Raw genomic sequence first — 12,874 nt, forward strand, 5'->3', positions numbered from 1 at the left:
GGAGCCCCATACCCCTCCCACCAGATCAAGTCATTCAGTGTTCATCTTAAATGGCAGAGGGAAACGTATAAAACCTGGGCTGAAGGTTGTTAGTCTCCTTCACTTTCATCTCTCCTCTCTTTCCTTCTTTGCCCTGCCCAACACTCAGCTGTCTCAAAGGATTGACACTCCCAGGGGTAGGTAGGATGTCTTTTGGCCATTTTTCATCACCCTCCTCTTTGGTCTTTATCGTGCTTATTCTTTCACCTTCTAGAACCACTTGCTCTTCTTGTAGCATTACCTTCAGTTTAGCAAAAGTCCACAATAATTGTTTTAATCATTTTTATCATAGTTGAGAGAATGTTTTTTCTGGGGCGTTATTTTAAATATGAATGATTTAGTTTTCCTTTGTCTTAAACTTAGTGTCAGTTCAGGCTGGGGTTTTTTTTCCCCCTGAAGGTTTGGGTATTAGGGGTATCAGTAATTCAAATGTACTCAAGAAGCATGGGTGGGAAGGCCTAGAAATGGAAAAAGCTTGGGTGAGGAGAGGTCCGATACCTCACAGAAGACCAAAGAGTGTCAGAATTAGGGAACAGAAAAGGAACTCACTTATGGGTCCAATGGCTCCAGCTAAAATATGGGAAAAGCAAGACAGACTAATTAGTATGGTTCTTTGGCATAGAAAATTTAGTTTGAGTTGAAATTATTTTGGGGAAAACATTATAAAAAACAGACACAAGGAACAATATTTCTGCTTCACCAGAGGAGCAAATAAGCTGTATTCTTCATTCCCCACCTTGGAGGACCCTCATAACTACTGGGATCTGATGGGTGGAGCTGGAGGGATGCAGTGGTCAAGGTTCCTGTCTTGATGGGTCACTGTTTGTAACTCAGTAGATTCCATAGATAATTGCCTTTCTTTCAACTGGTCTAATTTGAACTCGGGTAGCCAGAACCTATAGCCTCATCTTCTGAAGGAGACAGTGGGAATTTCAGTCTCCTGTGGGTGACCTTTGACTGCCTTAGTCATCAGAGTAACTTGGCCTGCAATATCTTAGCATAAGAGGGAATAGAAACTCTTGGGTAGGTTCAAGACTTTTGTAGGTGAAGTTAGTGGGTAAAGGGATTGAGGCATTAACTAGACCCACATGCTTAGCAATAACAGCCTTCTCCTTTACAAACACATTTGCACAGACACCTCTCTGTATCTCTTGGGCTACCTGTGCTTTAGTGACACTTGCTCAGTGTTTGCTCTTGATTGACTTTCGATTTTTTAAATCATGTTTCATGTGTATAAATGCTCCAGGAGGTATAGACACAGAGTGTGGTTTGCCTTGAGCTCTAACCCTCAAATCATTCTTCCTCTTCCTTTAGTGTTGGCTCTGACCCAGGAGCTCAAGGTCTGAATATCCTTAGAGGCAATGGACAGAAATATGTTAAGAAATGAACGAAACCTTGGTGAGTTTCATTTTTCTTGTCACTGGCATTAAGGCTACTCTTCCTGTGGAGAATCTGAAGGAATGGAGGAGCTGGTTAAACTTAGATCAAGAACACTCAACTTTACATTTGTTTTCTACATACAGAGGATTGAAACTCTGCAAAGTAATGGTTCTAAACCATCTGGGGATCTTGTTAAAATGCAGATTCTGATTTGGTAGGCATTAGGTGGAGATTCTGCATTTCTAACAAACTTCAAGGTGATGCTGATGCAGATCCTTGGACCCGCTTTAAGCGGCAAGGCCATTAACAGATGGGTAAAAGGTCAGAGCATTTATGTATCACTGTGTCCATTTATCATTTTTTTTCTTTTCTAAATCAACTGCTTCTCACCCATCCCTCATTCTTTGTCCTCTACCAGTGCTTCTGCCAGAGATGTTTGATGTAATGTCCTTTAAGATGCAATCTGGACACTTCTTCCAGACTGATTCTTTGTTAACATCAGGGCCTAATAGCAGGGCATATACATTCCACACCACCATCCACAGCAGCCTAGGGACCCTCACTCAGTGAGCTGGGACTCACTGCTCCCTTCCTCTTGGTGTGACTGGGATTTTTAGCAAAGGACCTTCCTACCTTTCTAACACTTTTGTTGTTAACACTTTTCTCTTTGCTCTTGAATCTCAAGATTTTGAGAAAACTAAAAGTGATAATACTTCCTCACTGAAGCTCCCAGCTTATTAGAATAAGAATAGGAAGCATTGGGGCGCCTAGGTGGCTCAGTCAGTTAAGTGTTTGACTTAGGCTCAGGTCACGATCTCATGTTTTGTGAGTTTGAGCCCCTCATTGGGCTCTGTGCTGATAGTGCAGAGCCTGCTTGGGATTCTGTCTCTCCTTCTCTATCTCTCTCAAAATAAATAAACTTTAAAAAAAGAATAGGAAACAAAGAAGGACAAAAGAATTCGCAATTTGTGCAGGAGGAAATAAAAACATCCACGAATAGGAGTGTCTTACGTATTACATATTCTAACAGTGTAGTAAAGCAAAGCACATGGGAATTAAAGCACAGAAAAGAAACTTACTTATGGGTCCTACACTGCCTGCTAAAACACAAACACAAAAAGGTAAGTCTGGAGAGTGCATGCATGAAGGATGTACATTTCAGGGAGATTCAGGTCAAGCATTTACTACATATTACATTTACATGAAAAGCTGTAAGAAGGTCAGTCATTATTTTCCCTCCCCCTCCCACGACCCCCCCCCCCCCCCCCCGCCCAGGAGACTCATAAGATCATATTTCCTGCAGTTATTTTTCTTGTTTTCAATTTTTGCTATCTTTCTGTTGTCAGATATTTCTAGAACTATTTGTTTTTGACAAACAGCTTCATCTAATCACAGGATTTTTCCTTTCACTTATTAATTAATTTTATTAGCTGAGTTTCCACTTTGCTAAATAAGAAAATCATCAGTTACTTAGGGGGGTCCTGAAATCAGCCTCAAGTTCCTCATACTGGTAAAGGCAAAGGAGAACAGTTAAATAGTAGGTTGTTCTCCTTTCCTCTTCCTTTTTTTTGTGCCTCCTTAGCCCCCACCCAACTCCCCCAATAGTAGGCACTTTGTAGAAGATCAAAAAGAACTGAGTTGAGAAATAGGAGAAACTTACATAAAGGTTCTGAAGTTGCTTTGAAGGCTTTTGTATTACCTGTAATGAAAATTGCGAAAAACTATGAGACATAAATGTTTGTTGTTTAAGAAAAAAAAAAAAAAAAAAAAAAAAGACAAATATAATCTTATCTAGATTTAGACTTTCAGAGAGCATGAAATGTAGGCAGTCCTATTCCCTCCTCCCCACATGTGAGGTACAAATAGTCTTGAGGTTAAAGATCCAAGACTAGAGTCCCAGCTTTACTACTCTGTAGCTCTATGACTAGGTAAGTCACTAAACCTTTGGAACATTACTTTTCTAATCTTTAAAATGAAAATTATCTCCTTTCTTATATCAAATGGCTGCAGTGAAAAATCAAGAGTAATAATGGATAGGAAAGCTGAAAAGTTCTATCAAAACTGTTATGAAAGAAATATTCAGGGACTACGAAGGAATGAAACTCTTCTGCAAAGTAAAAAGTTTTCACTGTGTTTAAGGCATTAAGCTTTAGGTTACTTTCTACTTTCTCTATTTTTCCCTCTTTACCGTCATTTGGAAAGTTCTGAATGCTGGTGACAGGGCATTTTCATGAGTATTTCTCTGTGTACTTTGTTTATTTGCTAATCTGTGTGATTCAACTCTTAAAAAAATATACTTTGGTATTCCTTAGTTACCTCAGTACCTTAGTTACGCAAGCTGACATTGCAGTGAGATTTGACATCAGTTGAGAACCATTGCTTCTGCCTTGAGAGTAACCAATCTTATTTGAAGATGTTGAAAGCCTCTTTACTGAAACAAGTTTGTTTATGAGATGAGCTAATTTTCCTGTGGAATTTCAAAGGTTTTCTGTATGTGTGAAACTATGATTTGGACTTTTAGAACCTATTTTGGTCTTCCATTTTCCTGTTCTGGAGATTTTCACTGAAATTCTACCTTCCTATTGCCTTCCTTCCCACACTTTCTTCTTTTACCTATTCAGATCTTTTCTTTATGTACTTTTATTTCTCTTTGTTGAGCATTCTTTAAATGCTAAAGTATTATTTTTAAAAAATTACACTTAGAAAGCTTTTAGTAAGTTGAAAAATGTAATTTATTTCTCTTGAAATAATTAAATATCGTTCTTGTATATTTATGACTCAATTTTGTTTGTTATTATGTTTGGAAGAAATTAATAGCTTTTCACAGAAATGATAAGATCTCAGCACTTGGGAAGAGATACAACCTTTTCTATGTATTGTAGACTAAGGTAGCATACAGCCATTCCCACTACTAAATAGAGATAATTTACAAAAGACAGCTCCCATATATTTAATATTTAAGGATATTAATCCATCTCAGAAATGGCAAATATATTTGAGTTAATGTACCCAGTCTGATCAATTTGTAGCAACAGTCTGGAGGTGAGAATTTTAGATTGTATGTAGGCTGAACAGGAAAGAGAAGTACGCTTACCTACTGATACCTGCCACAGGCAAAGGCATAAGCAGAGGTGGAATGTATATCATATATTTTCAAGAAGTTTTGAACTGAGAGTTTGTGGCCTTACCTGGTTGAAAACAGGCACAACAGTGAAAGGTTTCACTTACTTTCAGAGTGAAGAAGCAGAAAAAAAAACTTAATTATAAGATTTGAGTATCCTGACAAAATACTAAGTATTATATAATTTTAGATTAAGGACCTCACTTCTGTGGATAATCTTCTGAATGAAAATATCAGAATTAGTTCTTGTAGAGAGTACCAAAATTTCCATTACTAAATGGAAATATTTACCATTGGAATATTGGAAATATTTCCAAATGGAAAATTTCCATTACTAAATGGAAATTACTAAATGGAAGTATTACTAAATGGAAATACCAGTTGTCCTTGTGGGGGGTCGTATGCTCTGTTGCCTCAGCAAGTCTCCTGAATTGTGAATCTGTCAGCTATACAGGGTAGTAAAGAAGTTGGTCATTTGAAAAGTGCATACCCTATCTAGAAGCATTCAAATGCAAGATTTAAAATAATGCTTTATTGGTCAGCCAATATACAGGTGGCATTGGACCAATGGATTGCCAGTTTGGGAGCTTTACTTTGAAAAAGGAAGGGAATTAAGTGCGCACCCTACGTGCTTCCACAACAGTGTGGTGTGAGATCAGTGTCACCACAGGCTGTGGCTTAGCTGAGATAGACCAAATGAATCCCTTTTTTTCCATTAATTTAATCACAGGTATTGGTTGGGTCACATTTAATTCAAACCTGTGATTGACAAACCTGTTGAGGTTGTGAAGCACCTGGAAGTTGTGATACTTTTTGGAGAAAATCATGAAATTATTATCTTTGAACAAGAAACAGTTTTGCTTGCTGTAAGTATGACCAAAAGTAAATATTCAATATGAAAAATTTTATCAGAAGAACATAAACTTAGAAGAAAAAAATCTGTCCAACCAGGATTGTTTCTCGCTTCTGAATTTGTGTGTGTGTGTGTGTGTGTGTGTGTGTGTGTGTGTGATCTTCTCTGATTGCCTTACTTTTCTGTACCTCATTCCTCTCTCACTCTTCATTTGTTTAGAAAATGTGTTCATCTCGGTTTGGCAATAAGTGGAAATCAGTTCCAGGAGACTGATTTAAGCGTTATCTTGAGTTTTCTTCCTTCTGTATTCGTGTCTTCTATTTTTACTCACATCTGTGTTCTGTTCTGTTAGTTTTTCAATTGGTTGTTGAATTTAAAAGCTTAATGAAAGATTCAATAACTTGCCTGTGTTCAAAGAACCAGTAAATAGGGAGCTGGAATGCAATTCCAGGCAGCCTGGCTCCAGAACCTGCGTTATGTAACGGTCTCTCTGTTTATTTATAATACATTAATAAGTAAGCAGGCTTATTTTTAAAGTGGTTTTTTAAAAGTCTTATTGTACCACTCTCAATTCATGGAGAAATAATGCATTTTTTCAATAGTAGAGGTGAAACAGTAACTTATTCCCAAGCCCACAGCCAAAGTAAACAGTATAATTTCCTTCTTTGTGGGCCTGGGGGGCTTGTAGTTAGAGAGGGACACAGAGTCAAGGGAGGATCTGTTTGGGGTGGAAGAAAACCAAACCTGCTCTATACTTTAAGGAGAGGGAGTTACTGGAAGAGGAAAATACAAAGATATAGAAGGGAGAAGCTGTGACTGCTGAAGAGAAGGTCAGGCTGGGAGATGAGGTCCCATAACTGGACATAAGTGGAGGAATTTGCTTCAAGACAAGAAGGGGAGACAGGTACGCCTGATGTAGGTAAGATACCTAATGAAGGAGAAGGCAGAGAATGATGAGCTTCAAGCCCTACCACTCTGACATAGCAGGGAACAAATAAGACAGGGAGACATCCTCTGCCTAGTGTGGGAGCCCTACAATACCAGATTTTGAAAGGAAAAGAAAAACTTACTCATGGATCCTTGCACCAAAGCTAAAGAACAATAACAAATATTCAGATCAGTAGAGTTAATGGTTTAAATAATCCACCCATTTCCCAGGAGTCTTTCTGGAAATTGTACCCTCAGGACACCTTAGACCCTTCATTCCCCCATAGGCACATGGATTATTACCACACTTGCAGGTGTTGAACCTTCTTCCCCCTTGGACACTATTCCAGGAGTAAAAGTGGTCAGGAGAGAATCCAGGTTTACTATATTTTCAATATTCTGATTTCATTCAGCATCTTTTCTTTCCCCTATTTTCCATTTCTCCCTCATTCTTTCTTTTCTCAGTTTGGAAAATCTCCTCTCCATAATGTAATAGCTTCAAGAACCAAAGAAAGGCAATGTTAGAAAGGTTCCAATTTGGGGCTTCTGGGTGGCTCAGCCAGTTAAGCATCTGACAAATGATTTCAGCTCAGGTCATGATCTCAGGGTCATGAGATCCAGCCTGGAGATCGCATCAGGCTCTGTGCTGAGCATGGAGCCTACTTGTGATTCTCTCTCTCTCTCTTTCTCTCTCTCTCTCACGCCCACATCCTTCCTGCCCTCTCCTGCCCCCACTTGCATGTGCTCTCTCACTCTAAAAAAAAATTTCTAATTTTATAAAAAAAGAAAACTGACGGGGCGCCTGGGTGGCGCAGTCGGTTGAGCGTCCGACTTCAGCCAGGTCACGATCTCGCGGTCCGTGAGTTCGAGCCCCGCGTCGGGCTCTGGGCTGATGGCTCAGAGCCTGGAGCCTGTTTCCGATTCTGTGTCTCCCTCTCTCTCTGCCCCTCCCCCGTTCATGCTCTGTCTCTCTCTGTCCCAAAAATAAATAAACGTTGAAAAAAAAAATGTTTAAAAAAAAAAAAGAAAACTGAGGCTGAGAGAAGAGAAGGTCTGTGGCCAAGTGTGCTAAAAATTATATGCAGTCATTTATGGGGTGCCTGGGTGGCTCATTCAGTTAAGTGTCCGACTTTGGCTCAGGTCATGATCTCATGGTTCGTGGGATTGAGCCCCGTGTCAGGCTCTGGGCTGACAGCTCAGAGCCTGGAGCCTGCTTCAGATTCTGTGTCTCCCTCTCTCTCTGCCCACCCCCCTGCCCCCCCCCCCCCACACACTCTGTGTGTCTCTCTCTCAAAAATAAACATCAGAAAAATTTTTTTAAATAAAAATTATATGCAGTTTTAGTCTCCAATTTTTCTGACTTTGGTTCAGTGCACTTTCCTCTATACCTCACACAGTTTTCTCTTTCTGTTCCTTTTGGAATATTCCTTTATGAAGTAAATTAACTTCTTTCCTACATATTGACTCTCCCAATTTTTTTCTGTTCTTTTTATTAATCTCTAGAGTGTTCCTCTTATAAAGTGATCTAAATAATAGGGAAGATTTGTGTAACTTTTAATAAAAATTATGACAGTACAGAAATATAGACTACTATTGAATGAACCCCACTATATTCATTGAAGGAAGGATGAAAAAAAAGAATGAAAGAAGGAAGCATTTGCCTTATTTGTCTTACGTTGGAGGTTAAATTTCTCCAATTTAAAGTATGATCTTTGATCATTTCCATCATCTTTTGGGGACCTTATTTAACTAATCTCTAAAACAACAGGGTTTAACAATGCTCTGTTAAGCTCAACTTTTAATGATTCAATTAGTCTAAATCCACACACTGTAGTCTTGTTATTCCTGGGTCTTTCAGCCTCAGCTGATAAAATCTAGGATAATGGGGAAGCAAAAGGGCTGACATTCTAAATTTTTTTTTTTACATTTATATATTTTTGAGAGACAGAGCACAAGTGGGGGAGGAGTAGAGAGAGAGAGAGACAGAATCCGAAGCAGGCTCCAAGCTCCTAGCTGTCAGCGCAGAGCCTGACACGGGGATGGAACTCACAAACCGTGAGATCATGACCGGAGTCAAAGTCAGAGGCTTAACTGACTGAGCCACTCAGGTGCTCCATGGGGCTCACATTCTAAATTTAGGGCCTGCCTAGGAGAGAGAAGACAGGGAAAAAGCCTCCAGATACCAAGGTTTCATGACAGAGAAGCAATCAGGACGTGCTCGGTTCCCTAGTAAACTACTAAATGGACACACAGATAAATTCCTGAGGTCTTCTGCTTAAAGGCGTCAGAATTAATACCCTTTGAAGAGAAGCTTCAGAGAGAAGCTCTCACACTGGCATCTCCAGGAATTACCAAATCCTCTATGCCACCTGCGGTGTGATTTAGTCATGGATAGTGTAAGGGTACTGTGTTTTGGTGCTGTGATGGAGGCCCAGAAAGACTTGTAGGACTGGTGATGAGCAGGGAGGCCATTTACTCTTTCTTTTCAGCCTGTGTGAAGATTGAAACTCTTAAGGGAACTCAGAAGACCTAGGTCTTGGTTAAACCTTCATTAGCTGCCTTATATACTCCTTTCTTTTGACCTCCTGCTTACTCACATTTCTCTTTCCTGAACTGAGAAATAGAAAGAGACTTAAATACCATTTCTGGAGTCGACACTGAAGAATAATAACAAAAATCCACAGGAGTCTGGATTAATTGATTTAACAGAAAGGGGGTCCTGATTAGTTTTCATGAAGTACAGTGGGAGATCAGATGCTAAAATACTTGGATTTGAATCCTAGTTCCTCTACCTTATAGCTGTGTGACCTTGCACAAGTTACTTGACGTTTTTGTGCCTAAGATTATTCATTTTAAATACAAGATGTATAATAATATCTACTTCATAGGATTGTTATGCTTAGGATACAGCTTGGCACATAAACTCTGTACATATTTTTATATTATTGTTTTGAATTGCAGTCCTTATCTATGTATGCCTGTATAGGTACATCTCAGGAGGGCCTCATTTATCCTGTAGAACCACACAGCATATTGAACTTCAGGGATGAATGGCCCCATGCATCTTTCAGCTAAATACTATTTATAATAACTAATTACTCCCTTCCTCTGAGATTAAACCCAATATGTATCACATATTTATTTACCTTATTTACCATCAGAGGATAATTCTCATCTTAAGAAGCATATTATCATAATCATTAGTATAACTCCTAATTTGATTTTCTTCTTACTGTCTAAAATCCCATCACACTGCTTGGAGCCTGCTTCGGATTCTGTGTCTCCTGCTCTTTCTTCCCCTCCCCCACTAGTGCTCTGTCTCTGTCTGTCAAAATAAATAAACTTTTAAAAAGTAATAAAAAATAAAATAAAATATTGTGTCTCTTGCAGTCCTCTGAACAATGTCTATTTTTTGATCCCATACTATATATATATATGTGTGTATATATATATGACATATATATGTCATATATATATAAATATATACATATGACATATATATGTAATAAAACAGCCTCATTCATGGGATGCAGTTATGCCACAGTAGTAGACTAGCAAAATAATTTTGAGATTCAGATTAATTCACATTTTTTGCATTTTGAATTATGTTTTAAAAATTGAAGTAACATTTTTTTCATGTATGCATAATATCCTAAATTTCTTGAGACTTTTTATTTCAGGAAGATAACTTTAAATTGAAAAATTAATTTTCTTTAAGAGAGAGCATGAACTGGGAGGGGGTGTAGAGGGAGAGAGAGAATCTTAAGCAAGCTTTATGCTCAGCATGGAGTCTGAGGCAGGGCTTGATCCCATGACCCTGGGATCATGACCTGAGCCAAATCAAGAGTAGGATGCTCAACTGAACTGAGTCATCCAAGTGTCCCTGAAAAATTAAATATTTTCAATGGTGTCCTGGGGGTAGTTGGACAAGCATGGGATTTAGAGTCGAAAAGTCAGTGTTTAGAACTTCAATTTTACTTTCTATGAGCTATGTGCCTTTTGGCTAGATAATGTCCTTGAACTTCACTTTTCTCATCTCTAATACCGGTAAATATAGACTCAACAAACATGGCTTTTTGAATTACGACTCTCCTCTTTTCTCCCATTCTCTGCCCTTTTAACAACCTCCTTCCTTCTTCTTGCTTCTGAGTGAAAGAAGATATTTTGTTTTGCTGAAATCATCGTAGCCAGCTAAAACCATTTGAACTCTCTCTTCATTCTTAATCAGTGGACTTTTTATTTTCTAAAGCTCTCATTAATTTCAAGTAAAATGTTCAATGATGGAGAAGGAAAAGAAGATGAGGGACAAGGCTAACCACAGTTAGGACATGATCCCCAGGTCTGTGATACACCAAAGAGAATAGAATTGAGAAACAGAAAAGGAACTTACCCCTTTGTTCTCCTGGCTGTTTGGCATTTTTTGTTGCTGTTTTTGATTTGGGGAGTATCAAAATAGGGAACCCCTGGGAGCACCAACCCCTGAGTGTCAGTGGTGGCTCAAGGAGGTAGGGGATTAGATATCTTCATTGTTGCCATTTAAACCTGGGGGCACCTTGAATTGAATTGGAGAAAAGTAAAGGAACTTACCAATACTTGATTGAGACAGTGCTAAAAGAAAACAAAGTAAGAATGAGATGTTTGTGTTTCAGGGAGAACTTCAGATTCCACAGCTACTATATAAGGAAGAGGTTGTGGGAAGAAGACTGCCATGGGTCACATCCCATTTTCTATGATCAGGTGCAATGCAGTGTTGTGGGCAGATGGATATCCATTTAAGGATTCGTTTTGGGGTATAAATTTTAGGCTTTTGTGTATTTCCTCAGTAATACTCTTATGGTAGGGTAGGATTGTAAGACCTCCCCAACCTATCTTTTAAGTTCTCCTAGTAAGAGAATAACAATGTTTAGGGGGATTGCTAGTTTCTTAGTCCCTGGAAACTTTTCTGCCTCTTTGTTTTTCTTCTTTCCAGATCCTGCTGTTTTTGTTGTTTTCCTTCTCTACCTATCTTTCTCCTCCTCTTCTATCTCAGTTTTCTTTCTCTTTTTTCCCCTTTGTTTGAAAGATCTTTGCAGCAAACTATTGCTACTTAATAGCTTCAACAAGGGGTCTCTACTTTTTTCAAAAATCATTTGTTTCCTGTGGGGATGTTTAATACCAAGAAAACAAAATCAGGACATCTCTAGATATTAGAAGATAAAGAGTCAGGGCAGGGAAAAGGGCATTGCTTGCTATCAAGATGGATATTTCACCCTCTCCTCTAATCACTTGGAAAAGTTGGGCACAGTATTTTTTAGTTTTAAAATATGAAGCTTAACTTGAAAACTAGTAAGAGAAGTCTCCAAGACTCCTATATCAAGAGGGAACCCATAATTTCAATAGCGAGTAAGAGGTTTCATCACCCATATATCTTTTTGAGAGGTTGGGTTTTCAACACATAATCAGGAGTGAAAATTAAGGCCACAGACCTCATGCCTTGGAAGAACCTGGAACTAGCCATCTTGTATATCTAAGGCTCACATAAGCACTATCTGTGAAAAAGGCACCATTAATCTAGATCTTTTTTTCAGGGTTTGTCAGGAAGTGATCTATTTGCACCAGGCTATGGCTGGAAATTGAGTCTCTAGCAATCGTAGAACTCTCAGGGTAAGCCAAGTTCAGGTATAAGGCTTACATTTGAACCATTCATGTAGTTTCCCTACATTCATGTAGGGAAGAAACTATGAATGCAGAAACAGTTATAAAAACTAACCTATGAAATCTATGCATTAATAGGATTATTACAACAATGGGAAGTTTATGAGGAATTCAAACAAGTGGTAACTAATGAACTCACAGACTAAAGTTAAAATACATTTGAAGAGACTTAATGACATGACTGATAGCCACAACAGTTGGGGTAACACATAAAAAGGGGAATTCAAAAGGAATTTTTAACCAAGTGTGTTTAGTATATTTGGAGATGTGAAAGAAGGAATGGAATCCATAAAGCTTTAAGAAAGCATTAATCAGGAGCAAATACATTTGATAAAGGGCAAAATGGAAATAGCAGATATAGAAAATACAGTCATGAAATTAGAAAATCATTAGGTGAGAAAACAAAGAAAATAGACTTAACTGAAGAAAGAATTAATGAATGGTAAATATGAGGGAAATCATCCAGGAATGAGTATCGAGAAATAAGGAGATAGTGTGATAGAGATTGCTTTGCTGTTCACCAAAGTAATTTCCTTTTTCTCCAAGGCACATATGTGGTGGATAGGATCCCCACGGCCCCCCCGAGTTGTCCCTGTCCTAATCCCTGTCCATGGAACCTGAATATGTTAGGCTACATGGCAAAAGGGATTTAAGGCTACAGATGGAATTGAGGTTGCTAATCAGTTGACCTTAAATAAGGAAATATATTATCCTGGATTATCTGTGTGGGCTCAATGGAATCATAAGAGTCTTTAAAATTGGAAGCAGGGGATTAAAAGGTGTCAGAGAAAAAGACATGACAATGGAAGAAGGCTAGAGTGTTGTGTGGGTGTGGGTTGGTTAATTGTTGCTAGTTCTGA

General features: G+C 38.6%; 1 protein-coding gene across 1 annotated transcript in view; it reads right to left on the bottom strand.

The window, feature by feature from the left end:
- The window catches only part of TSBP1 (testis expressed basic protein 1), a 72,500-nt gene that overhangs the window by 43,030 nt on the left and 16,596 nt on the right, over nt 1–12,874 (bottom strand). The window contains exons 8-12 of the mRNA XM_045500904.1: nt 10,908–10,928; nt 6,464–6,484; nt 3,080–3,118; nt 2,499–2,519; nt 589–609 (exon numbers count right to left, since the gene is read on the bottom strand). Coding sequence (XP_045356860.1) covers nt 589–609; nt 2,499–2,519; nt 3,080–3,118; nt 6,464–6,484; nt 10,908–10,928 — 123 coding nt within the window. The remainder of the gene's footprint in view (nt 1–588; nt 610–2,498; nt 2,520–3,079; nt 3,119–6,463; nt 6,485–10,907; nt 10,929–12,874) is intronic.

The sequence above is a fragment of the Leopardus geoffroyi genome, chromosome B2 (assembly GCF_018350155.1).
Source record: "Leopardus geoffroyi isolate Oge1 chromosome B2, O.geoffroyi_Oge1_pat1.0, whole genome shotgun sequence".
Lineage (NCBI taxonomy): Eukaryota > Metazoa > Chordata > Mammalia > Carnivora > Felidae > Leopardus > Leopardus geoffroyi.